Source organism: Plecotus auritus (genome assembly GCF_963455305.1).
Source record: "Plecotus auritus genome assembly, chromosome: 7".
Taxonomy (NCBI): domain Eukaryota; kingdom Metazoa; phylum Chordata; class Mammalia; order Chiroptera; family Vespertilionidae; genus Plecotus; species Plecotus auritus.
Window position 1 is genome coordinate 10756932 of NC_137774.1, and position 25177 is coordinate 10782108.

A 25177-nucleotide genomic window follows, 5' to 3' on the forward strand; every position below is an offset into this window, starting at 1 on the left:
GAATCATTGACCAGCTGCCTCTCGCACGCCCCCTACTGGGGATCAAGACCACAATCTGGGCATGTGCCCTTGACTGGAATCAAACCCAGGACCCTTCAGTCTGCAGGTTAATGCTCTATCCACTGAGCCAAACCCGATAGGCCAGACTTTGAACACAGTCTTGAAGGATGCGTATGAGTTTACAAAAATAAAGGCAGGATTAGGTAGGAAGGGACATAGTAGAGAGAAGCATTAAGTGTTTAGGAAAGGGGAAATATTTCCTTCGGGAAAAAGGAGAGGGTTTGTAGGAAGTTAAAGGGGATGGAGGGGGGAGATAAAGCATGACAAACCCAAGGAAAGAATGTGGAGGACCTCGTTTGCCTAAAAAGTGAAGTTTGGGCTTTTTGCCCAGTAAGGCATACAGGGCCAATGGAGGGTCTTAGAGGAGTGATCTCTTTCTCAAGTCTTGTTTTTCAAAGGCTACGGCTGAGCGGAGGACACTGGAAGGCTATTAAGGTGTACTCAGCAATTCCTGTGCATTAGGCATTCTCCGCATTTTACATAATTTTTATTGTATCAACCCTTTATGAGTCCCCCCCCCAAAAAAAAAAAATCCCAGGAAAGAAAGAAAAGGGCAGAGAGAAAATAAAGAAATAGGACAGGATTAAAAATATCGGGAAAAAGTATTGATTTTGGAAACCTTGTTACATACACTCTCATAGGAGTATAAGTGTATCCGCCCAGGATGCAAACGTATTTCTCACTGTGGGTTGTGGTTGGTTTGTTGTTGTTGTTGTTTTTTTTTTTTTTTTAAAGGAAAGTCACCATCTAAAGTGTAGGTGTGTTTAATTAGCCTCACTCACAGGGGAGGGCAGAGGCTCAGAGTCTTGGTATCCTGCCTCTGCAAGAGGGATGTGTCAGTTTCCAACCAAAGCTGGTAGGATGGCAGAGTGGATTCCTTCTCACTAATTCGAGGCAGCCTTCCCAAGTGACACATCTGCAGGAAAGACCTGGGAAAGATAAACCTGCTCGGATGGCACCTGCCAGGGGCTTGAGGCACAGCACCTCTTTGAAGGAGCGGGGCGGCGGGGGAGCAGACACCACCTCCGTCCACCGGAGGCGCTGGTGCGAGTGCATATTCCAGGAGTGCCCAGGGCTGCAGAGTAGGGTTACGAGAGGAGACCCCGGAACCCGCCCCTAGAGCTTCAGGTGATGCTGGTGCCCACCTTTGGGGACCGTCAGTGAGAGGGTCGCTGCAATAACCAGGGAGGGCAGGATTACAGGGGCTTGAACTGAGACGATGAAAACAATCCCCCCTCGCGGAAGTCACGCAGCCCCAACTCCCGCTCGGTATCCAATGCCTCGTCTTACAAAGTTGCCTGGGAGCTCATCTCCTTCTCCGGAGGCGATGAAGGGCGAGGGACTAAATAAAAGGCTGGTGGCTTTTCACTCACCAGGAATGGGATGGAGTGGCCGAAGAGCAGGAGTCCCCTGCTACACCACGGCGACACTGGATTGAGGTGTAATTTTCACGCTATTTACAGGGCTTTTCAGGGCCTCACCCCGAGGACTTGTGATTGGCTTTAGGGCAGATCTATCACTCATCCTTTGGGTTAGAGGTGGGTGGAAGGTCAACCACGACCAATACAAAATCAGTCCTCAAGATAAGCCCCGCCCCATCTAGCTTCCTGTTGCTGTCCATCAACCACCCCGTGGGAGGAACTTTGCTTCCCTCCAGTTGGCTGGCGAACATGTCGCTCACTCTTCAGTAGATTTTCGGTTGGTGCCTCCTACCGTCCATCAGTTACATTTCACATGTCTATTGGCCAAACCAACGTCGCTCTAGATACCTGTCTTTGATTGGCTAGTAGTGCTGTCGGTCCCCAATGCACAACACTCTATTGGTGAACACTGCCGTCGCTCGGGCGGTGGCGGGCTCCGGGATTGGCGGGTGCTGGGCGGGCGGTGTCAGGCTGTCGGTGGCGGCGGAGGCGGCGGAGGCCAGGGAGGAAGATGTCGTAATGAGCGGTGGGTCTTGGCCGCTGCCGGCGGGGTCTTCCTAGCCCCCAAGGGTCGGGAAGACGGGCAGAGGCCGCAGGGAGGGGGAACCGGGGCCGGGGGTTGCCCCCTGGGGCCGGGCCTGGCGCCGGGGCCCGGCTCCGGGAGGGGCGGGGGAGGAAGGATTCCCGCCCGGAGGAGGAGCGGGGCTGGCCAGCCGGGCGGAGGCACCCGGAAGGGGGCGTTCGACTCCCCGCCTCCTCGGAGCCCGCTGGGCGGGAGGGCAGCGCTTCCGGGGGCTGGCAAGACGAGCGGGCACCTGGGGCCGACCGATCACCCCTCCGCCTGGTCGCCCCCCAAACTCCCCAGCGCTGTCCGGCCCGGGGATATTGCTTGGGCTTGCTCCGAGGAGACGACCAACCCCCCTTCGCGGTTGCCCTGTGCTGGGAGGACCCTCCTGCACTCGAAATCTAGGTGCCCACCAGCGATTCAGGGCTCGCCCGAGTGCAGAGAGGGGCAAGGGAATGCTTGAAATTTCAGATGGCGCCAACCACATGGACACTGCTGAGCATAGAAGCCAGCGTGGTTTCCAGTGTATCCCCATAGAGAGATGGTGTCAGGACACGAGGGCACTCCCTAGGCAGATGCCCTCTCGCCTTAGACTGCGAGTAGGCAGAACCTTTTAATGTGCTCCTTCATTTGGATCCTTGAGCCTCCAGCTAAGTATCTTCAAACACTGGGAGACATTTAAGAACTTGTTGACGGAGCTAGCCTGAACCTGCTGAATCCCAAAGGCCAGGCACAAACCTAAGGAATGAACAAAAGAAATAAAGCAAAATGGGTATTTTCTTTTCTTCCAGCGCACCTCCATGCCTATGGATCGCAGCCTCTTACCCGTGCTTCTTGGCATGTGTTCCTGGGGGCTTTATAACTTTAGTTGAAAAGGAACTGTGTTTTCTCTCGGCAATTGGGAAACCTGTCTTCACTGCATTCCTGGGTTTTGATTCCAATATACCGTCGTGTTTAATAGTTTCTTAATTAACTTGATCCAGAGGGACTCAGTCTGGCTTTTCCCAGTGCACGTTTTCCCTAACTTTGTTTCTTCTTCTGAGGTTTACTTCCTGGCTCACTTGTTTGTTGTTTCCTAGAAAAGGGGAAGGAAGAGCCAGTAGATGTACTTCAAGCAATGAATTGGTTCCTAGTTGTCCTCCATGACACCGATTTCATTGCAGATAGAGGGGTGATGACTTCTAAGGGACACTGGCATGCACTGTCTAAAACTTAACGTGCTGTACCCCACAAGGCGTTAAGTATCACACGGAGGGCTAAGTGTTGAGTTGGCACTTTGGGTAAGATTTTTAGGGCTAGAAAGTTTAGGGTTGTTAGCCAACTCACAGAGAGACTGAAAGGAGTGATGGTGGAGTCCACACCATAGGAGTAATTTTGAGTAATGACCCAAAGAAACCTGTTGTCTGCAGTAATTAATATAACTGCAATGACTTTTTAAATTCCTGTGTCTGGTGAAGGGGCTAATCGGTCATACAACCTATCAATTGGGCTGATGATGTCAATGTTCCAGTGGCTTCTAACAGGCATTAATTCCTGTTGGAAATGGATTCTCATTGGGACAATTGGTAAGATTTCTAATTCTGGTTTTTCCACTTAGCTGTGCAGAGGCTTCACCTCTTCATTGAAAAGCAGCAGCAATAAGAGAGAAAAAAAGCTCTCTGACATATATGAACCCCCTGAGCTAGGCTGTTAAAGACTCATTCCCTTTGCTAAGGAGACCCGGGTTGTGGTAGTTCATAGTCATATCCTGACTACCCAGCAGGGAGAACTGACTTTAGGAGGCAGAGTTTGACATTACTGTTGATAGCACATAGATTAGATTCTATTAAAGTTTGGGCCTCTGGAGGTGTGTCAGAGGAAAGGAGAAGCTGTAAGAAGATTTTAGCAAATGTCTGGTAGTTCATTTTAGTATCTTGGCCTTGAACTTCCTAGTTCTGTTGATGAATAGCAGTCTTTTGGAGAAGTTGCAGGGTCCCTAAACAGTCCTTTGCCATAGGTATGTCATAATTCTTAAGCTTGCTTTAAGCAAGTATTGCCCAACTAGGGTCGTGTGAAGACATTCTAAGCTGTTGCAGCCAACTAATATACCCTGATATTGACTTGGGTTCAGCAATTTTCTAGACATTGCTCACCCCCATTTCCATGATGGAAATATATGATATTCTTCTAAGACTTATCTTCACTCCTCTGTTCTCTGTATACACACAAACTAGATGCCTCACTTCCAAAGACTGAAAAACTTCGGGATTATTTTAAAGGGGTGGGCAGTGGCCGCAGAATAAAAGATGCAGAGAAACACTGCTTTCAAGGGTGTTCGAGTACTAGAAAGTTTAGAGGTATAGTTGTGTGAATACTTCTGAGTTTTCTAGTAAACAGTTACATGGTCCAATCTGAAGCCTTGTGGACTGCAAACTTGGAGGCACCTCTATTTAAAGCCCCGATACTTGCTTACGAGTTTATTGGATGACAGTGTCCCTTTGGGATTTGTGAACTTCTCAACAAGTTTGAAACCAGGAACACTTGGTCTGCAAGCTGGACCCAGCCAGCACAAGCTGGGTTGGAAGCTGGACCTCATTATGGAATGTATCTGTTCACGTTTTTGCTTGTGTGTTTTTGTTTTTTGTTTTTTTTTGTTTGTTTGTTTTGTTTTTTTTTTATATATTTTATTGATATTTTACAGAGAGGAAGAGAGAGGGATAGAGAGTTAGAAACATCAATGAGAGAGAGACATCGATCAGCTGCCTCCTGCACGCCCCCTACTGGGGATGTGCCCGCAACCCAGGTACATGCCCTTGACCGGAATCGAACCTGGGACCCTTGAGTCCGCAGGCCGACGCTCTATCCACTGAGCCAAACCGGTTTCGGCTGTTTTTGTTTTTGTTTTTGTTTTTTTTTTTGCTTTGCTTTGCTTTAGTTTTGGATCCACATGCAACTCCTTGTGTGACTTCTGGACCAGTTGAAGGAGAGGGGGAAAGCTTTCTCTTCATTTCTTCCTTCATAGAGCCAGTGCTCAGATTTTATATTTCCGCAATGCATTTGAAAGTCTCTCTCTTAAGAAGTTCTTCCTGAATTATCAGTACATTTCTTTTTGGCTGGAAGCATTTTCATAGGAGACCTCAGCGGGGGGAGGTCTCCCTTTTCTGTTACCTATTGGAGCTGTTATCTATGGGAAAGAAGGTTAGAAACATGGGGCGTTACTAATTCAAGTGCATCGCCAGCCTAAGGAGGAAAGGGATTAGCGATTGCCCTTGAGGAGATGCTCCCAGGTTGTACTGTTGGATTTGTTCCAGTTGACGGGATTCCAAAGTGGAAACCGATTTTCCTACTGCTGAAAGAGGGTCCAGGAGCGGGCTCAGAGTCAGCCTGGGGGGAAGCTGCGGCTCCCACTGCGAGTCCAGGAAGCGCTCTTCAGATGCTCTGAGGCCCCCACGGCACAGGGAATTACTAGACTTCTTTCTCATCCCGCCGGGCTTCTGGCTGGCGTGCTCTGCTCAGGAGCAAGGGAGCGTGAAGGGGCTGAGTGCCCAGTGAGACGTTTCTGTTTCCCTCCTGTGCGTAGCCCTGAGGAGTGTTGAGATGACAGGGCTGTTTGTGTCACAGGAAGAGCAGGCTCACCGACCCAACTGTTGGAACCCTTCCTTTGGACATCTCATTCCTTAGCTACAATTTGTTTCAGCATCAGAGTTGCATGCTGTACCTAGCCAGAGCCCCGGAACATCACGATGCAGAGGTCTAGCTTGGGTGACTATTGTTTGGACGCTGAGGGCTCTGAGATGCCAGTTTGTCCCTAGGCTGTTAGGTGGCCTTTTTCATCTCAGCCACAGGGTGAAAATGGCTCCGGGATCAGTAGGCCTGGCCTGCGCATTTCCAGATGTCTTCTTTCTGGAGCTTCCTCGTCTACCTCTCCTTTGGGACTTGGTGGAGTGACAAAGCAGCCTCTTTAGAGAGTGTGAATAGGGGATAAGAGACAGCAGGCAGGACTGTGTGATTGGAAGTGGAATATTTCTGCTCCTGATCATTGTCTAATTGGAAGTCTCAGATTAGTCCAAAAACAGACCAAATCATTTCCCAGACTTCAAAAAAGTAATTGGTAAACTAACCCTTCCCAGGGGAAATGAAGTCACCACTCATTTCAGAAGCCGATCCTAGCCCAGGATTGACTCAAATGTGCCAAAGCAGAGAAAGCCTGTGTTTTTACAAAATGGTATTCTTTAGGGGGGAAATATATTTTGGTTTCTCCCCCCCCACCTGTTCTCCAAGACAGAATTCTGAGGCCCAGTATTCTTTGTGCCATTTCCTGAGATTGCTTCTATCAGAGTAAAGAGTTCTCACCGTTCCCTGTTGCTCTTGTGTCCCACTCACTTCTCCGGAGTCCCTGCAGTATGCACACTGTGACCCAACAGTATGCAAACTAGTTAATGACAGTCACATTTTGGGGAGAGGAAGTCAGGGTGGAGACAGAAAAGAGGTGTTTCTATAGCAGGTACCCTCATTATTTTAACTTACTTGGAAAATAACCCCCCCCCCCCGACACACACACACACACTGTATGTTAACTGAAAGAAGCACTGAAATGTAGTGTGGTGGTGATTATGATCTGTGTGCTTTCAGTATTCGTCCAGGAGCAGGAATGGACGTGCACTTGCCTGTGTGAGGTGACTGGTAAGGCTGAGAGTTCCATCTGGCACTGGATCAGCTAAGCCAGTGGTTCTCAACCTTTCTAACGCCGTGACCCTTTAATACAGTTCCTCATGTTGTGGTGACCCCCAACCATAAAATTATTTTCGTTGCTACTTCATAACTGTAATTTTGCTACTGTTATGAATCGTAATGTAAATATCTGTGTTTTCCGACGGTCTTAGGCGACCCTGCTAGCGGTTCTCAACCTGTGGGTCGAGACCCACTGCTGTAGAGCCTGAGACCATCGGAAAACACAGATATTTACATTACGATTCATAACAGTAGCAAAATTACAGTTATGAAGTAGCAACGAAAACAATTTTATGGTTGGGGGTCACCACAACATGAGGAACTGTGTTAAAGGGTCGCGGCGTTAGGAAGGTTGAGACCCACTGAGCTAAGCTAACCTAGTGAGCAGATCCCAGCTGAGTCAAAGGATATGCAAATCTGCAGGTTTTCTCTTTTGGTTCTTAAGCTCCATATAGGCTCCCCCACTCTGCAGTCTCTAGGGTTCATGCAGTCGTCCACTCAACAAATATAGATTAAGCACCTACTATGTGCCCGGTATGGAGGTACATCAATGGGTGAGGGAGAGAGAAGTCCATGCCTTTAGGAAGCTTACATCTTAGTGGGAGACAATAAATAACTAATAGATGTTAGATAAGGAGAAGTGCTAAGGAGAAAAACAGAGGACAGGAAGAATGTGTGTGGGGGTATAATTTTACAGGGCAGTTTGGGAAGGTCTCTGAGGGAAATGACATTTGCATAAAACTGTGAAAGAGTGGAGAGACTGAGCCAATACTCAATCTGGGGTGAGAGACAGAGGGTGAGAACTCAAGCAGAGAGAACAGCAAGTGCAAAGGCCCCGCCTGAGAAGGGGTCATATCTGGCATGTTCAGGAACAGTAGGGAGGCCCTCCTGGCTGACGCAGTGAGGGAGAATGGCAGGGGCTAAGTCAGAGAGGTCACAGGAGACAAGTCACATTGGGCCCTGTGTGTCACTGTGGGGACTTTGGCTCTTAATTTGAATGGGGGATGGAATGCTATTGGAGGGCTCTGAGCAGAGGAATCACGTCATGGTTTAAGTTTGATGGGTCTCACTGGATGCATGTTGAGAGAAGACTAACAGGGACAAGGTCAGAAGCCCAGCCAGGAAGAAGGCTTTTACAGTTATACAGGCAAGAGATGATGGGGACCTGAACCTGGGTGATAACAAGAGGTGGTGGGGAAAGCAGTCAGATTCTGAATATATTTTGAAGGTAGAGCCAAAAGTGTTCGCTGGCTCAAATGCAGAGTGTGGAACCAAAGAAGGATCCAGGATGACTCCCAAGGCTTTAGGACTGAGCAGCTGGAGGGATGGAGTGTGTGTCACTCACTGCGGCGGGGAAGTTTGACAGAGGCACAGAATGAGGTATCAGTAGCCCTGTTTGGGCTAGATTTGAGATGCTTACTAATACATCCAAGTGGAGACTTCAGTAGGCAGTCAGATATACAAACCTGAAAACATAAATCTGGGAGTCATCATTATGTAGAACCTACATGTTCATTGATTTTTAAAACTACGAGACTAGATGAAATCACCCAGGAAATATGTGAAAACTGAAGAAAAACAGGTCTGGAGACTGAGTCCTGGGGCAGCTCAACCATTTGGAATTTGAGAGGAGGGGCGGACCCAGTAAAGGAGTCTTACAAGGGGTAGTCAGAGAGGTAGGAGGCTAACCTGGCAAGTATGTCTTGGCGTCAAGCGAAGAAGGTGTTTCAAGGAGAAAGAGGGGTCAACTGCCAGATCAACATAGAAGATGAGGTGTAAGAATGAACCGTTAGACTTAGTAAGGTGGAGGTCACTGGTGGCGTGAGAAGTTTCTGTGGTGTGGATGGGGTAGGGGCAACATGGTTGGAACAGGTTTAAGAAAGACTGGCAGGAAAGAAATTAGAGACAGTAAATACAAGTGACTCTTGCAAGGAATTTTTCTGGAAAAAAATAGATTTAGCTAATAAAGGGAATTTTAACTTCTTTTTTTTTAAAGTATAATTTTATTGATTTTAGAGAAGAAGGGAGAGGGATAGAAACATCAATGATGAGAGAGAATCATTGGTTGGCAGCCTTCTGCACGCCCCAACTGAGTATGGAGCCTGCAACCCAGGCATGTGCCCTGACCTGGAATCCAAACCGTGACCTCCTGGTTCATAGGTTGACGTTCAATCATTGAGCCGAGCCGGCCGGGCCAAAAATTTAACTTCCTGATGAAATTGTGGACACACATCAAGGTAATGGGCTGAGGATGGGATCAAAGTTAGGAGTAGGGAAGACTGGATGGCTTGGTAAAGTGTCTGGGTGGAGACAAGACCTCCATTCTGATCCAGCCTCAATGGAAGTATGTGCCCTTGACCTGTAATTGAACCTGCGAGCCTTTGGTCTGAGGGCCCACACTCTATCCACTGAGCCAAAACGGCCAGGGCTCCATTCTTTATATACCTTCCTCCTTTGGCCTGTGGCATTAGCAAGGCATCCCCAGAGTTGTTCATATTTAATGAAAGTCAAAGGAATTTCTTTTATAGAGCTCTTTTATATGGTTATCGTGATTGCTGGAGATTAGCTTCTGGGAAATATTCTGTGCAATTTGGAGTCATTCACAAGCTGATTCTCTTAGCCCATTTGTCAACTCCCTTTGAGGTCCGACGTCGTTCTCTAAACCCAGCCTGGTTTGCTTTTCCCTTACCAGCTCTGAATTCTTCCAGGCAAGGCAACTGGGAAAGACTAGGCTTAGAAACTGTTCTGTTGGCTTTAGGCCAGCTGAGCTGACCAAAATAGACAGCAGAAGGACTGTTTGTGCAGAGTGAGGAGTGAAATTCCTCCAGGGGAAATACCATAGCAGGAGGCCAAGAAAGCAATCGCTGGGATGGTAGGAACCTGAGGCAAAAAAAAAAAAAGCCGAGTACCCGCAAGACCTGGCTATGGAATTTGAGTGAAGTGCTCTCAGCGGAGAAAGAGCTTCGTGAAGCCTACTGTTGTAGTGTTTCTCCGGTCCCCCTTTCTCTCATTCCCTGCGTCCCAAGTGAAAGACCAGTGGAACAGCCCGAGTCCGGTGGCCAGAGCTTTGGGATCCCTCAGGCCTCTTCCTGTTACGCGATGCTCCCTGTGTCCGCCCACGGAAAGACCCCCAGGACAGAAACACACTCCCTCCTGTGTGGCCGGGGAAGTGCTGTGAAGGGTGTCCCGGTGCCTGTACACGGGCACATAACCGGAGCATTTACCCCACATTGTGGGGGTGGGAGGGAGAGGAAAGTTTCCCCCTGAGTAAGTTATAAAGGACCTCTGAAGGAGGACTGGAGATCAGCAAATGGAAGAGAGCATGCTTGGGCTCTAAGTGAGAGAGGGCATGTTCTATAGGATGAAAACTGGTGTGCCTTCAGGAGAGGAGGGCAGGAACTAAGTAGGAGGTGGGGGGGGGGGGGGAGGAGGGGCAGATTGTTTTGACCTCTATAAGCTTATCATGAGATCAACTGGAAGTTCTTGCAGGATTTAATGAGGGGAGAGGCTGGATGGAATTTGCATTTTAAAATGATTCTGCCCAGATTATGGAAGCTGGAGAAGAGGGGCAAGGCCAGAGCTGGAAGCTGTTTTGGAGGCCTTGGGCAGTATTGCAGGCTGAGCCAAAGTGGTTAACGCTAGGATAATGGTGAGGAGCAATGAGTAGACTGTAGAGAGGTTTATATTTAGGAAGTAGAATCAGGAGGACTTGATTGGTTGGCAGTGGGGATGATGCTCAGATGTCATTGTGATTGGAAATACCAGAAGAGGCTGGTTTAACCGGACATTCACTCAGCCAGCAGCACTGAAGGGTCGCTGGGCTGTGGACTGGACTTCGTGTATCTGTTCAGCAAACAGACCTGGCCCACCCTGGGAAGCCCTCCCATCTCAGGGGTCCTGGAAGGCCTCTGTGAGGAAATGACATGCCTGTTACATAGTGGGCTGTCAATAAATTTTGCTGAGAAAAAAACAAACAACAGGCTGAGACCTGAGGGATGAGTAGGTCTTAGCTAGTAAGAGAGAAGAAAGAGCTCTAGCAGGGAAAGGGCAGTGGCAGAGATGAAGGCTCTGAAAGAAGCCCCCTGGTGCCAGGGGGTGAGAAAGCTGGAGAGAGAATGGGCAAAGGTGACAGCTAAGGTGGGAAGCTCTGTGGGCAGTGCACGCGAAAGGCCCACAGGGGGCTGGGTGTACTGGTCTGCACTGGGCAGAGACCTGGGAGTTGTCAGCCTATGGAGGTGCTTGAAGCCAAGGCAGAGGGGACAGAGGTGGAAATGAATAATCTCTCTGTACACCAAGAGCTGGGGTACTCGGATGCTTTTCTGCTGGCCTTAGAATTAAACTGGCTTCCAGTATCGAGAAAGGAAAGACTGGTCCCATCAGACACTGGACGGCTTGTTTGATGACCTTGGAAGTTCTCCTTGAAACCTGGGAGAGCTACTATTGCCTGTATAGTAAATCACTGTAAAGTTTCACCAGCCAAGGTGAAATCTCTGTTGGGATTAGCCAACCTGAATGCTAGAACTCTGAAAGAAATGACACCTTCTGTTTCAAGAGTATGCAATAATCCCACTTACCAATGTGGCTAAGTATAGGTTTCAGTGACTGGATGTAAACTGCTGTTAAAAGCCAGTGGCACCTCCCGGGCCGGTGTGGCTGGGTTGGAGCATTGTCCTGTACATCGAAGCGTTGTGGGTTCAGTCACTGCTGAGGGTGTGTACAGAAAAGCAATCGCTGTTTCTCTCTCACATTGATGTTTCTCCCTCCCTCCCCTTCCCCTCTCTCTAAGAAAATCAATAAGCATGTTCTCGAGTGAAGATTAAAAAAAAAGAAAAGCAAACGGTACAATTAAAATGGTGGATGTGGTATAAACCAGTAAGAGTCCTTTTGCAGTCTCGCTTTTTATAACATGAAGGAAAACACAATTTATGTCCAAATTACACATTTTAAATATAAGGTTCCAAATTAATGTGGTTCTAAAGTACTTTGATCAGAGTCTTGTAGTTACTGTCTACGCCATTTCTTAACCAATTCTCATTTCCAAACACCAACGGGAAATGCTTCTCTTCCCTTTTATGGTTAATCTCGGTATAATCCTGCAATGGCAGGGAGTGAGAGCCTCTCTGTTTTGGTTGCCCAAGGGCCACAAAACTCTGAGTGATCCTAGGAGAGATACAAACATTGGCTTGCAATCTAGAGGAGTATTTCAAGAGCCAGCTGGGGAGGAAAATGAAACCAAATTGAAATGGTGCAATGTCAAGCGCCAGCAGTCTGCAGCTTGCTTCGGTAGATTCTGCTGTAGCTTCCTAACTGAAGGCTCACTCAGAGCCCAGCCAGGTCTCCAGACAGTCTGAGTCCAGGGTAGGAATGACTGCAGAGGGAGACAGGGAGACGGGAAAGGGGGATGAGTAAGACGCTCTAGGCCAGTTTTCATTTTGTTGGCACGCTGTCCTATTCTGATGTCCTTCCGTTTCATAACAGACGATGTCTCAGGGAGAGTCATTCACCAGTTTTAGCTAAGTGAGCCTGAGCCCAGGGAGCCTCCTGGGAAAGCCTCTGCCTTTCCTTTCCAGCCCTGCCAGCAGCTAACTCATCTTGTGTTTTTATCAGTAACGTGGTCTGAGAATTGTAAAAACCTTAAAGGCAGGTCAGTCCAACTTCCCGCCCCATCTAGACATCCTGACTCCAACAGACACATATTCTGCCTCAGGCTAAATGGTTCCAGAGAAGAGAGAACATTACTTCAAAAGGCAACTTATTCCATCTTTTGAAAGTTTCCCTCTTAATCTGAAATCTGCCTTCTTGAAATTTCCACCCTGAAATCTTGGTTCCACCCTTTGAACCCACGAATGGAATAAATACCCTGGTGGATATAGCTGCTCAGGCACCCTGGTCACAACCACTGCTGCTCTCCTCTGAACCAGCTTCCACTGCAAAGCCCCCCTTTTCAAAATGTCCCTCAGAATGAAACCTGACACTCAGATGTAGCCCAAGTGTGCAGAACACACTAGGACTCTTATTTTTCTTCTTCTGTGATTGAACTTTGGGAAATGCAGTGCGAGATTGCAGTAGCTTTTTTGGCAACCGCATCAAGATTCTGTTGGCACCCGTTTAGCTTTGAGTTAAAACCACTGCAGCTTTTTCACATGAGGCTCACTATTAAGCTCTGTCTTCCTGTCCTATATACATGTTACTTTTTAAAAAATCTTAAGTGCAGAACTTATTCAATTTTAAGGTTTAAACCACCATTTACTGATTACCCACTATATGATTAATGCTTTTCATATCAATTGTTGATGCCTCCTGGAATCCCATGAGGATGACTACCTACGTTTTATAGATGGGGCAGTGGGGCTAAGAGAGGAATGCCCCAGCCTCCTCACTGATGACTAGCACAGTACAAATTCTCATTTCGGCCTGGAGCTTTCTGCACATACCATTTTTTTAAGAGCTCTTTGAACCCCAGCGCTGTGTTTGCAATCCTTCTCAGTCTTGTGACATCTGCAAATTGAACGTGCCTACTAAGTCGTTGCACAGTTTCCCAAAGTTGGAAGGTGGTTAGACTACTCTAAAGCAGCAATTTCCAGTTTCTAGGGCACAAAAGCAATTTAGTGAGTCACAATCATCATCCTATCTAATAAAAGAGTAATATGCAAATTGATCATCACTCCAACACACAAGATGGCTGCCCCCATGTGGACACAAGATGGCCCCTACAAGATGGCCAGCAGGGGAGGGCAGTTGGGAGGGACCAGGCCTGCAAGGGAGGGCAGTTAGGGGTGACCAGGCCGGCAGAGGAGGAAAGTTGGGGGTGACTGGGCCTGTAGGGAAGGGCATTTGGGGGGTGACCAGGCCTGCAGGGGAGGGCAGTTAGGGGCAAGCAGACTGGCAGGGAAGCATTTAGGCATCAATCAGGTTGGCAGGGGAGTGGTTATGGGGTTATCAGGTTGGCAGGCAGGCGAGCAGTTGGGAGCCAGCAGTCCTGGATTGTGAGAGGGATGTCCGCCTGCCCGTTTAGGCCCAATCCTGATAGGATTGGGCCTAAACGGGCAGCCGGACATCCCTCGAGGGGTCCCAGATTGGAGAGGGTGCAGGCTGGGCTGAGGGACACCCTCCCCCCCCCCCGTGCGCAAATTTCGTGCACCGGGCCTCTAGTCTATATATAAAAGCCTAATATGCAAATTGTCCCTGCGGGAGTTCGACCAGGAGACCAATTGCTCACTATGACATGTGCTGACCACCAGGGGATGGTGCAGAACGAAGGGAGGCCCCAGCCGGCAGCTGGAAGGAATGCCCCGGCTGGCAGCCGGAAGGCCCCAATCGGCCCTGATAGCTGGCCAGGCCTAGGGACCCTACCTGTGCACAAATTTTGTGCACCGGGCTTCTAGTTTAAAAATAAAAGCCCAAGCCCTGCCAGCATGGCTCAGTGGTTGAGCATGGACCTATGAACCAGAAGGCCGTGGGTTCGATTCCCGGTCAGGGTACATGCCTGGGTTGTGGGCTCGATCCACAGTAGGGAGTGTGCAGGAGGCAGCTGATCAATGATTCTCCCTCTCTCTCTCTCTCTCCCCCTTCTCCTTTCCTCTCTCTCTAAAATCAATAAAAACATTGATGTTTCTCTCTTTTTCCCTTCTTTCTAAAAACTAATATTTTTTATTTTAAATTTTTTATTGATTTCAGAGAAGAAGGGAGAGAAAGAGAGAGATAGAAACATCAATGATAAGAGAGAATCATTGATTGGCTGCGTCCTGCACACCCCTCACTGGGGATCGAGCCCACAGCCTGGGCACGTGCCCTTGACTGGAATCAAACCTGGGACCCTTCAGTCTGCAGGCCAATGTTCTATCTACTGAGCCAAACCTGTCAGGGCTAAAAATCAATTTTTAAAAATAGTTTTAAGATAAAGAAAAATATGAAATATAGTAGAAAAATAACAAAAGTCCATCACATATAGTAAGGGCATCGTTTGTTTCTGGAAACTTTTTTTAAAAATATATATATTTTTATTGATTTCAGAGAGGAAGGGAGAGTGAGAGAGAGATAGAAACATCAGTGATGAGAGAGAATGAGCCAAACCGGCGCATCTGAAAACTCTTATTGCATGAGCACAGGACAAGGAAGTGTGTGGGTGTATGTGTGCACGGATCTTGATGTAAATTGTTTTTATAGCTGTGGTTCATGGTCTGAATAGTTTGAACGCTGCTGTAGAGAAAAGATGTTTTTGAGTCAACTTAGATTGTTTTCATTAAAATGCTACAACTTAATTATGTACTCACATAAATCTGTGTATCAACTCATTGACCTAGCTCCTATAAAATTAATTAAATAACTACCCAAAAGCCAGTAAAATTCAAACTGACAACACCATTCTGGGAGGACGACATTAGTTTGACCCTGAATCGCTGTTGTCAGCATAAGCACAGCACAGACTTGACACCAGGGCCTCTGTGACTTCTGCACGCCCACCCTGCAGAGTCTAGTGAGGAGACACAATCCTCCCAGCTTCTGAAGAGCTGTCATCCCTCACGTTGCACAAATGTATCAAATGAGTTAAATGCAGAATTAAGTTGTCTTAATTAGCCCACGCAGTTAGAATAGTACCACTTGGCACTCATACAGTTGTAATAGGCCCTGAAATGTGCAAATCTGGGGTAAGAAACAATCACCCAGTGATCTCTAGTATTTGTTCCTTTTTAAAAGATGATCTCCACAGTGAAAACAAGAATAAAACATTCTGGTAGAGAAAGCTTGAGCCTCCGAGGAGAAGCCTGCAGACCCTGGTCCTGGGGCCCCATCCCTAGTTTGAGCCACCCAGGTTGACCTTGCAGCAGCCAACTAGACAGCATGGATGTACTTAGCCCCCAAAACAGACTGTTATCCTGCCTGCAGTGCCTTCCCCTCTTATAAGAATATTATAAAAATTTCATCCAGGTGCCTTGTTGAAAGAAAATGTGCAGCACATACCATTCTGATGTATCCAGCCCAAACCCCACAAAACAGATTTGTTCAGGAGGACATGTTTTTTGTAGCCGTGTGCTTACTCCTATGGTTACTGTCCTGCTCCCTTACCTCAGTAATTGTAGTGCTGGTCAACCATTTATCCTAGGGTTTTGCCAAGGATCAGTGTCTAATATTTCCGGATCTACCTCTACTCTGGGTTTTGCCCGGAGCTGCCCCCTGGCTCCTCACTCGTTTTACTCCTGTACTATAAAGTCTCCTACTCTGGTGCTGCTTGTGTGGCCTTAGAGCCTGGGAACCATTTAAGGCATTGGTGTGCCTTCTTACTAGTCCATCACCTGTCCTGGATTCAGTCCCCCATTCACCTTTTCTTTACCTTTTCCCATTTAAGAATCTTCCTCCCAGCCCTAGCTGGTTTGGCTCAGTGGATAGAGCTTCGGCCTACAGACTGAAGAGTCCCAGGTTTGATTCGGTCAAGGGCACATACCAGGTTGTGGGCTCAGTCCCCAGTAGGGGGCATGCAAGAGGCAGCTGATCAATGATTTTCTCTCATCATTGATGTTTCTATCTATCCCTCTCCCTTCCTCTGTAAAAATACCTTTTTAAAAAAACACAACCCTTCTCCCATAGAGAGAAGCCAGAGGCCAGCTAAAATTGAATTGTTCCACTTTCTCCCCAACTTCTCCTCTCCTCACTGCCCAGCAGGGGCTCAATGCCTAAGCCATTTTGGCTTTTTGAGCCTCTGAAGTAATGAATAATACCCTTCTTGTTTCTATACTTCCCGAAATCCACTTTCTAAGGGTCTAGGATACAAGTTAGCCTCTGCCCAGTGCCCTTTTTCTTCAGTGATATGTGAACTGTAAGATAGCTTAGATTCTTTCCCCCCAATTCTCATGAGTTTCATGTTACCTATCTTATATTTATCTTAGATTAGACTTAATTCAGAGTAGAGATTCCTTTAATTACTTCCTCAACATTCTTTATCTTCTTTTATTTTAAAAAGAGTACAATAGAATACATTTATTGTGAGAAAATGACAAAATACAGAGAAAAACAAGGAGAAAAATTCTCTTAAGCAAAATCCAACTACCAAGAGATAATAGTTTTTAACATTTTAGCAATGTAAGACTTTTTCCTGCTATATTCATATATTGAAATACATATACATTTAAACAAAAATAGAATTTACTCTATCTTTATTCTCATTATGTGATTAGCTTCCTAGTCTTGGTGATATCTATTGGGCCACCCAGGTCATACCTAGTATGGGGCCATACCTGTTGTCTTACATTGAAGTGCAAATTCACATAAAGCAATTCTCCATATGCTCTAGGTCAATACCTGGGCCGTTGGGCCTTCGTGGTGAAGGCTGCGCATAAAGCACCCAGGACTTGGGCATGGAGTAGATGTGTCCTCCTTGTCAGGAATCCTGACTGAGCCAAGCTTCTCTTCCAGGCTGGCCTGGCATCTGGCCACAGCAGCAGTGAGCAGGAAACCTGGGTCAGGGCTGGAGGATTAGCTGGGGGAGGGGGCTTCCCCACCCGCCATACAGGGGTTCTGACCTAGGGAGAGTCAGCAGTGCCCCACAGAGAGGGCTCCATAGGTTCACGGTTCAGTTACAGAAGCTGCACTTGGTATAATCTCAGCATCTTCGTGTTATCTCAGGCTTTATGTTGGCTGGAGGGGACAGTCCAGGGAAGGCAGGACCAGCTGTCCTCACAGCCGTGGATGGCTGCGTCTGAGGAGAGGAGAAGGGCATCGGCTGAAAAAGATGCAGGGTTGCTCAGCTTGAGTGGGTCAGTGTGGGGAAAGCTCTTAGAGAAGCAGCAGCAAAGAGACAAAACAGAAATACAAGACAGGTGGGTTTGGGTTCTTTTGGGCCGTTTTGTGCATTACTTCCTTTTCCTCCAGCAGATCCACAGACCAGCATGGCTGCCACTGCTGCTGTCAGTCCCAGTGATTACCTGCAGCCCGCTGCCTCCAGCACCCAGGTGAGTGGGCTCTGAGGGTGGGGGGCTGCATCAGCCTAGAAGGACTCCTAAAGCTGCCATTCAACCAGACTGAACACTCCCTGTAAATACCCCAGGATATGAGACCAGGGAATGTTCAGTTATCTCCTGTTTCTGAACTAAGAAACCATGGCCACTAACCTAAGGTGCCACAGTTGGGGGAGGGGGAAAAGCAGGATTAAACTTAAGGTCTCTTCCACTAGACTCCACTGACCATATAAGGAAAATAGAGACTGTGTCCCCACACCCCAGAGACTCCCTTGTAGCCTCAAAAGAGCAGCCTTCCCTGGTCAATGAAGTCATGTCCCTAGAAAACACTTTACCAGAGGGTGTATTCCTCTTCTTGCTCCTCCCATTTCCTTTCCCTCTCTCCCTTTCTCAGTTGAGGAATCAGGGATCCCTTAATCCCTGTGGTGGGCCAGTGGAACTCCATGTAAGAGCTCAGGGTGGTTCTGTGCCCTGTTAGAAATGAGGCCAGTGGGGAGTAAGTGGCCAGCTCATGCTGTTAGTTCACCCTGTCCTGGGGTGCTTCTGGGGCACTCCTTCCTGACCCTTTCTCCCTTTTTACTCAGTACAGGCTGGTGCACGAATGCACCCTCTCACAGTCCGGGACCCCTCGGGATATCTCTTAAGCCGGCAGTCGGATATCCCCCGAGGGGTCCTTAGTGCTGCCACAGAGGCAGGAGAGAGGCTCCCGCCACTGCCCTGCGCTTGCCAGCTGTGAGCCCGGCTGAGCGGTGCTCCCCCTGTGGGAGCGCACTGACCACCAGGGGGCAGCTCCTGCGTTGAGTGTCTGCCCCCTGGTGGTCAGTGCGTCATAGTGACTGGTGGTTCCACTGTTTGGCTGATTTGCATATTAGGGTTTTATTATATAGGATGGAGAAACCAGCAGGGACGACAGGACCACTGCAGGTGGAGGATGCTGGCACGCTGCTTGCCACGGAAGTGGGGAGGAACCTGCCAAGAGGAGAGGATCAGAACAGGCAGAGGGTGGCTGGGCTGCAGGCCCTCGCGTCTCACTCCTTTTCTCCTCTGGGTTTTTTGCAGGATTCCCAGCCGTCTCCCTTAGCCCTGCTTGCTGCAACATGTAGCAAAATTGGGCCTCCAGCTGTTGAGGCTGCTGTGACGCCTCCTGCTCCCCCACAGCCCACACCACGGAAACTGGTCCCTATCAAACCTGCCCCTCTCCCTCTCAGCCCTGGCAAGAATAGCTTTGGAATCTTGTCCTCCAAAGGAAACATACTTCAGATTCAAGGGTCACAACTGAGCACATCCTATCCTGGGGGTCAACTGGTGTTCGCCATCCAGAATCCCACTGTGATTAACAAAGGGACCCGATCAAATACCAACATCCAGTACCAGGCAGTCTCTCAGATTCAGGCGAGCAGTGGCCAGACCATTCAAGTACAGCCCAATCTCACCAACCAAATCCAGATCATCCCTGGCACCAACCAAGCCATCATCACCCCCTCACCATCCGGTCACAAGCCTGTCCCCATCAAGCCAGCCCCTGTCCAGAAGTCAAGTACAACTACCACCCCCGCGCAGAGTGGGGCCAATGTGGTGAAGCTGACAGGTGGGGGTGGCAACGTGACACTTACTCTGCCTGTCAACAACCTTGTGAACACCAGCGACACCGCGGCCTCCACTCAGCTCCTCACGGAGAGTCCTCCCATCCCGCTGTCCAAGACTAATAAGAAAGCCAGGAAGAAGAGTCTGCCTGCCTCCCAGCCCTCGGTGGCTGTGGCTGAGCAGGTGGAGACGGTGCTGATCGAGACCACAGCGGACAACATCATCCAGGCAGGAAACAACCTGCTTATTGTTCAGAGCCCTGGCGGGGGCCAGCCAGCTGTGGTCCAACAGGTCCAGGTGGTGCCCCCCAAGGCCGAGCAGCAGCAGGTGGTGCAGATCCCCCAGCAGGCCCTGAGAGTGGTGCAGGCAGCATCTGCCACCCTCCCCACTGTCCCCCAGAAGCCCTCCCAGAACTTTCAGATCCAGGCGGCCGAGCCAACGCCTACTCAGGTACCACGTGCTCCCTCTGCACCTGCCTTCCTCTCCTCCTTAGCACTAACTGGCTAGCGCTCCACTCAGCTTGCCTTTGAAGATGATGCTGATGCATTTCCCGATTTGATCTGAATGTTCAGAGTCAGTATCGTTTGGGGTGGGCAGTAAGTGTGGGAACCAGACTCTCCTGGAACGCTGACTTTTTCTCTCTGGTCCCTCCCAGGTCTACTTCCGTACGCCTTCCGGTGAGGTGCAGACGGTCCTTCTCCAGGACAGCTCCCCAGCAACAGCTGCACCCACCTCCACCACCACTTGTAGCAGTCCTGCACCCCGTGCTCCCCATCCGAGCGGGACCAGCAAAAAACACTCAGCCGCAATTCTCCGGAAAGAGCGTCCCCTGCCAAAGATCGCCCCTGCCGGGAGCATCATCAGCCTGAATGCAGCCCAGCTGGCGGCGGCGGCCCAGGCCATGCAGACCATCAATATCAATGGTGTCCAAGTCCAGGGTGTGCCTGTCACCATCACCAACACCGGCGGTGAGGAAAGACCCCTGGGCTGGGGCGTGGGTAGTGTGCCTGCACATCCCTCGCATCGGAACTGTGGGCCAGCCCCGTGCTTCCCAGGAACAGCAGTGAGGACAATGCCTGACACTTGTCTCATCCTTTCCAGCTTAAAAGCATGTCCGTTCGGTCCTTACAGTAGCCCTGTGAGATAGTGTAAGATGCTTGTTGGCCCCAACTTACAGCTGAAGACCTTGACTATGGTGGAGAGAATAAGATATACTAGGAGAAAACTCCAGCTAACACCAATGCAAATTCGTTTGGTACAGACCAAAGACAGATACATCTTCAAGGGAGGCCCTGGGTAAAGAAACTTGAAGGAAGACTTCCCGGATGAGGAAAGCCTTGAGTTAACGCTGGAAGGAAAGGAGGGAGCCTTTGGCAGTGGGAATGGCTTGTGCTTCACTTCAGCTGAGTGGGAATATTTGGTAATATTTACAGTAGGAACGCAGCCTTGCAAGTCAGCAAAGGAATATTGTAGCTCCCTAGCAAAACGGATCCTTGCCTTGCCTTCTTTAGCCAGGTGAAGGCCTTACAGGGTAGTGGCGCTTTAACACCAGCAATAGGTCAGCAACACTCCCCTGCTTTGAAAGGCTTTATGCAAATCCTAGAGGACTTGGTTTTTTTCCCAAAGCCCTCAGAACTGTCTTTTTTTTTTTTTTTTTTTTTAAATATGTTTTTATTGATTTCAGAGAGAGGAAGAGAGGGGTAGAAACATCAGTGATGAGAGACAATCATTGATTGGCTGTCTCCAACACGCCCCCTACTGGGGATCGAGCCTGCAACCCCAGGCATGTGTCCTGACCAGGAATCACACCTAACCTCCTGGTTCATGGGTCAGTGCTCAACCACTGAGCCACACCAGCCTGGCTCTTACTCTTATTAACAAATCCCTGGAGACTTTCCTGAGAGCAGGTATCTCACAAGGGCCTAAGGGTGGAGGAAATTCTGGAAGAAACACCCCTCAAGACAAGACTCTTCCCAATTGAAATATGTGAAAGCACATTTGGCTGGTGTGGTGTGGTGTGGTGGTTCAGCGCATTGATGCTGAAGTCAACTGCCTGGGTTCAGACCCGAGTCCTACCACTTATTAGCTGTGTGACCTTGATATGTTATTGAGCCTCAGTTTCTTCAACTGTGAAAGGAGGATAATAGTATCTGCTTCACAGGATTGTGAAGGTTGAAGGCGTATCTGGCATATAACAGGCTCTCAAAAGCATGAGCTGTTATGGTTATCCTTACCATATGCAGAAGGGAAGGAGGCTGTCAGGCTCCCTGCTCTGTCCCTTCAGGCTTCCTCACCCCAACCCTGCCCTACCACTCCCCACAGGGCAGCAGCAGCTGACGGTGCAGAATGTTTCTGGGAACAACCTGACCATCAGTGGGCTGAGCCCCACCCAAATCCAGCTGCAGATGGAGCAGGCCCTGTCTGGAGAGGCCCAGCCCGGGGAGAAGCGGCGCCGCATGGCCTGCACATGTCCCAACTGCAAGGATGGGGACAAGAGGTAATGGGAGCCAGCCTGGCAGCCTGGCATGTGCCTGCTCCCCGTGCGCCTTCCTGGGACACAGATCGAGGGGGCAAGGTAGCGACTCCACACCGACTTGCCCCCTCACCTCCTCTGTGCTCTCTGACCTGCCCCACATCCTCTCTCCATCCCATCCTGCCCCATCTTCTATCCCCTCCCTCACTACTTCTCCCTTTCCCTCCCTCCCACTCCCCATCCCCAGGTCCGGAGAGCAGGGCAAGAAGAAGCACGTGTGCCATATCCCCGACTGCGGCAAGACTTTCCGGAAGACATCCTTGCTGCGGGCCCACGTACGCCTCCATACTGGCGAACGGCCCTTTGTCTGCAACTGGTTCTTCTGTGGAAAGAGGTTCACACGGAGCGATGAACTCCAGCGGCACGCTCGCACCCACACAGGTCTGTTCCCTCTCCCCAGTGGCACACTGCCACCCAGCCACCCAGACGGCCTCTCCCCCCCTTCCCTGGCAGGCTTGCAACCACACGGGTCCTCCCCCCACCTCTCCCTGCACCCCCACTCCAATGCCCTCAGTAGCATCCAGATTCCTGGCCCTGCCAAGGAATTGCCACACTGAGCAGGAGCTACAGCCTGTCTCCTCGGGGCTCCAAGCCTACCCAGGGACTGCTTTCAAGCCATTCCTTTACCGCGGTGTTTCCCAAAGCATCGTGCAGCCGTGATGATTCTTCCACAGCTGCAGTCATTTATGTAACAAGCACTGACGTCGCATGCCAGGCACTGTACTGCGCACTTTACAGCCGACTAATTTAATCCTCAGAACAACTCTTTGGGGAGGGTGCTTCGATTATGCCCATTTTATTGAGGCCTGGAGAGGTGGCTAGGTCTCAGCTAGTGACTAGTGGAGCTGGGTTCAGACGCAGGCCCCCTGGCTCCCAAATCCACACTCCCCCCCCCATTTGAAATATAATCATATTGATGAAACTATACATTTCTACATTAAAGACAAGTTATAGACTAATTCCGAGTAATGTTGATAGGAGCTACAACTTTAGCCCATCTATTATTTTTTTAAAATATATTTTTATTGGTTTCAGACAGGAAGGGAGAGGGAGAGATAGAAACATCAATGATGAGAATCATTGATTGGCTGCCTCTTGCATGCCCCCCAATGGGGATCGAGCCCACAACCGAATCGAACCAGGCACCCTTGAGTCCACAGGCCGACGCTCTATCCACTGAGCCAAGCCAGCTAGGGCTAGCCCATCTATTATTTCTCTCTCTTTTTTTTAAATGTTTTTATTGATTTGAGAGAGAGCAGAAGGAAAGAGATAGAAACATCAATGAGAGAGAAACATCATCAGTTGGCTGTTTCCTGCATGTCCCCTACTGGGGATCAAGCCCGCAACCTGGGCATGTGCCCCAACCGGGAATTGAACCATTGACCTCTTGGTTCCTGGGTCGACACTCAACCACTGAGCCACACCAGCTGGGCTAGCGCATCTATTTCAATGACAGGTATTATGATTTCAGATTTTCAAGGATGCAACAGCACTACATTGAGCTGTTACTACCAAGTCCACACTCTTAATTGCTACCCCATATTGCCTTTCCTATTATTTCCTGAATGATTATCCTGAAATCGTTTCACTATTTTCATTCATTTATGGGTCCAATCACTATTATTATTATAATTCTGTTGTTATTGTTAATCCTCACCTGAGGAAATTTTTTCCCATTAATTTTTAGAAAGTGGAAGGGAGGGGGAGAGACAGAAACATTGATGTGAGAGAGACACATCGATTGGTTGCCTCGTGCATGCACCCCGACCAGGGCCAGGGAACCTGCAACCAATATACATGCCCTTGACCGGAATCGAACCCAGGACCCTTCAGTCTGCGGGCCAACGCTCTATCCACTGAGCCAAACCGGCTAGGGCGCAACCACTGTTATTTTGACATCACAAGCTTGATGTAACGTGTGCCTCTCCTCTCGGGGGGCTGGGATAGTGTCTGTGAGTGAGCTCTGTGAGTGATGGCCATCTCCTCTCCCCAGGGGACAAACGCTTTGAGTGTGCCCAGTGCCAGAAACGCTTCATGAGGAGTGATCACCTCACCAAACATTACAAGACCCACCTGGTCACGAAGAACTTGTAAGGCCCACTGCGGTGGGAAGCCCGAAGATGCAGTCCCCCCCGGTGGAAAGGAGGCCCCGGCTGCCCTGGGCCTGCCCTCAGCCCCTCCCTCCTGTTTTGCAACTGTCCTCACAGGAAGGGATTCTGCTGCCCCACACTCGCCTCTCCTGAAGCCCTTGGCTCTGCCCTGGCCCTTGCCTCTCACCAGACTGGGGACACTGGCTCTGCCCAATGAGACGTTCTAAACCAGGACGAGTGGGAACCTTTATTTCCAAAGGAAAAACATGAATTTCACTCCATCGAGGAGCAAAGTGAGTCCCCCTCCCCCCCCCACAACACTGCGAGAGTCGCATCATCGTGCCACGCACCTCCCTGGCCCCAGCCACCTCGGACGCCCCGGGGCCCTGCACCCAGGGCGCCACCGGCATCCACCTCCTGCGAGGCTCAGCCACAACTCTTCTCCAGCACATTCCAACTTCCTATTTAAAATAAAACTACCACGGACTCCCTGATCCCCCTTTTCTATGGAGAACGTTGCCTTATACTCTATTTCAGATAATGAACACTGTGTATTGTGTGTGCTTTAAAGTTTTATTTAATTGCTCCCTTCCTCCTGTACTTGTTATTCACCTCCCCCAGGCCTGCTTTCAGTTTAGGGTTTTGGGAGGCAGTGATGAGCATATGGGTTTTTTTCTCACTAGCAATTCTCTTTTCTAAATGACACAGCATTTCAATTTGAATCTGGATTCAGATAAAAACTTCACACCCTGAACCTTTCCGCTCTCCCTTCATCTCACCTACCCCTACCAGCCCAAGCTCTAGTTATGTACAGTGTATATTGTATAATAGACAATTGTGTCTACTACATGTTTAAAAACATATTGCTTGTTATTTTTGAGGCTTTTAAATTAATAAACAAAATACAACTTTATTTTTAGTTGTAACTGCTTGAGGTATGTTTTATGATTGACAGATTTGTTATCCTTTATTAACGATGTACTTTGTTCAGCATTGGGCTGACAAAAATTTTTCCTTGCTAATAAATTTAGTTGCCTGAGGCAAATCCGCAACTTGGCAGTGCAGCTTCCTTTGTCTTTGACCTCATAGAGCTTGGAGAGGGGACTGAGGGGAGGGAACCCTGGTCTCAGAGTGGTCCACCAAGGACCGAGGCAGGACCTTCCTCTCCTGGCCTGAAAAGGGTCACGGCCACATAGACCTCATGGCATTGGCACCAGCCCCCAGAGCACCTGGGTGGGACCTCCAGGGGGACAGGACCTAGC

General features: G+C 49.2%; 1 protein-coding gene across 2 annotated transcripts; it reads left to right on the plus strand.

Moving 5' to 3' along the window:
* The first annotated feature begins 1941 nt into the window (after nt 1-1941).
* SP2 (Sp2 transcription factor) lies at nt 1942-24965 on the plus strand. 2 transcript variants are annotated; one of them, XM_080679427.1, is made up of 8 exons: nt 1942-2007; nt 17626-17702; nt 18768-19742; nt 19948-20260; nt 21615-21789; nt 22013-22206; nt 23819-23915; nt 24033-24965. In XM_080679427.1, the coding sequence occupies exons 1-8, from the start codon at nt 2001-2003 to the stop codon at nt 24130-24132; spliced, it is 1938 nt and encodes a 645-aa protein (XP_080535553.1). In that variant the 5' UTR covers nt 1942-2000; the 3' UTR covers nt 24133-24965. The 2 variants fall into 2 exon arrangements, with proteins under 2 accessions (XP_080535553.1, XP_080535554.1); XM_080679428.1 differs by having other exon boundaries at nt 1961-2007; nt 17623-17702; nt 23819-24060.
* Nucleotides 24966-25177: the final 212 nt, after the last annotated feature.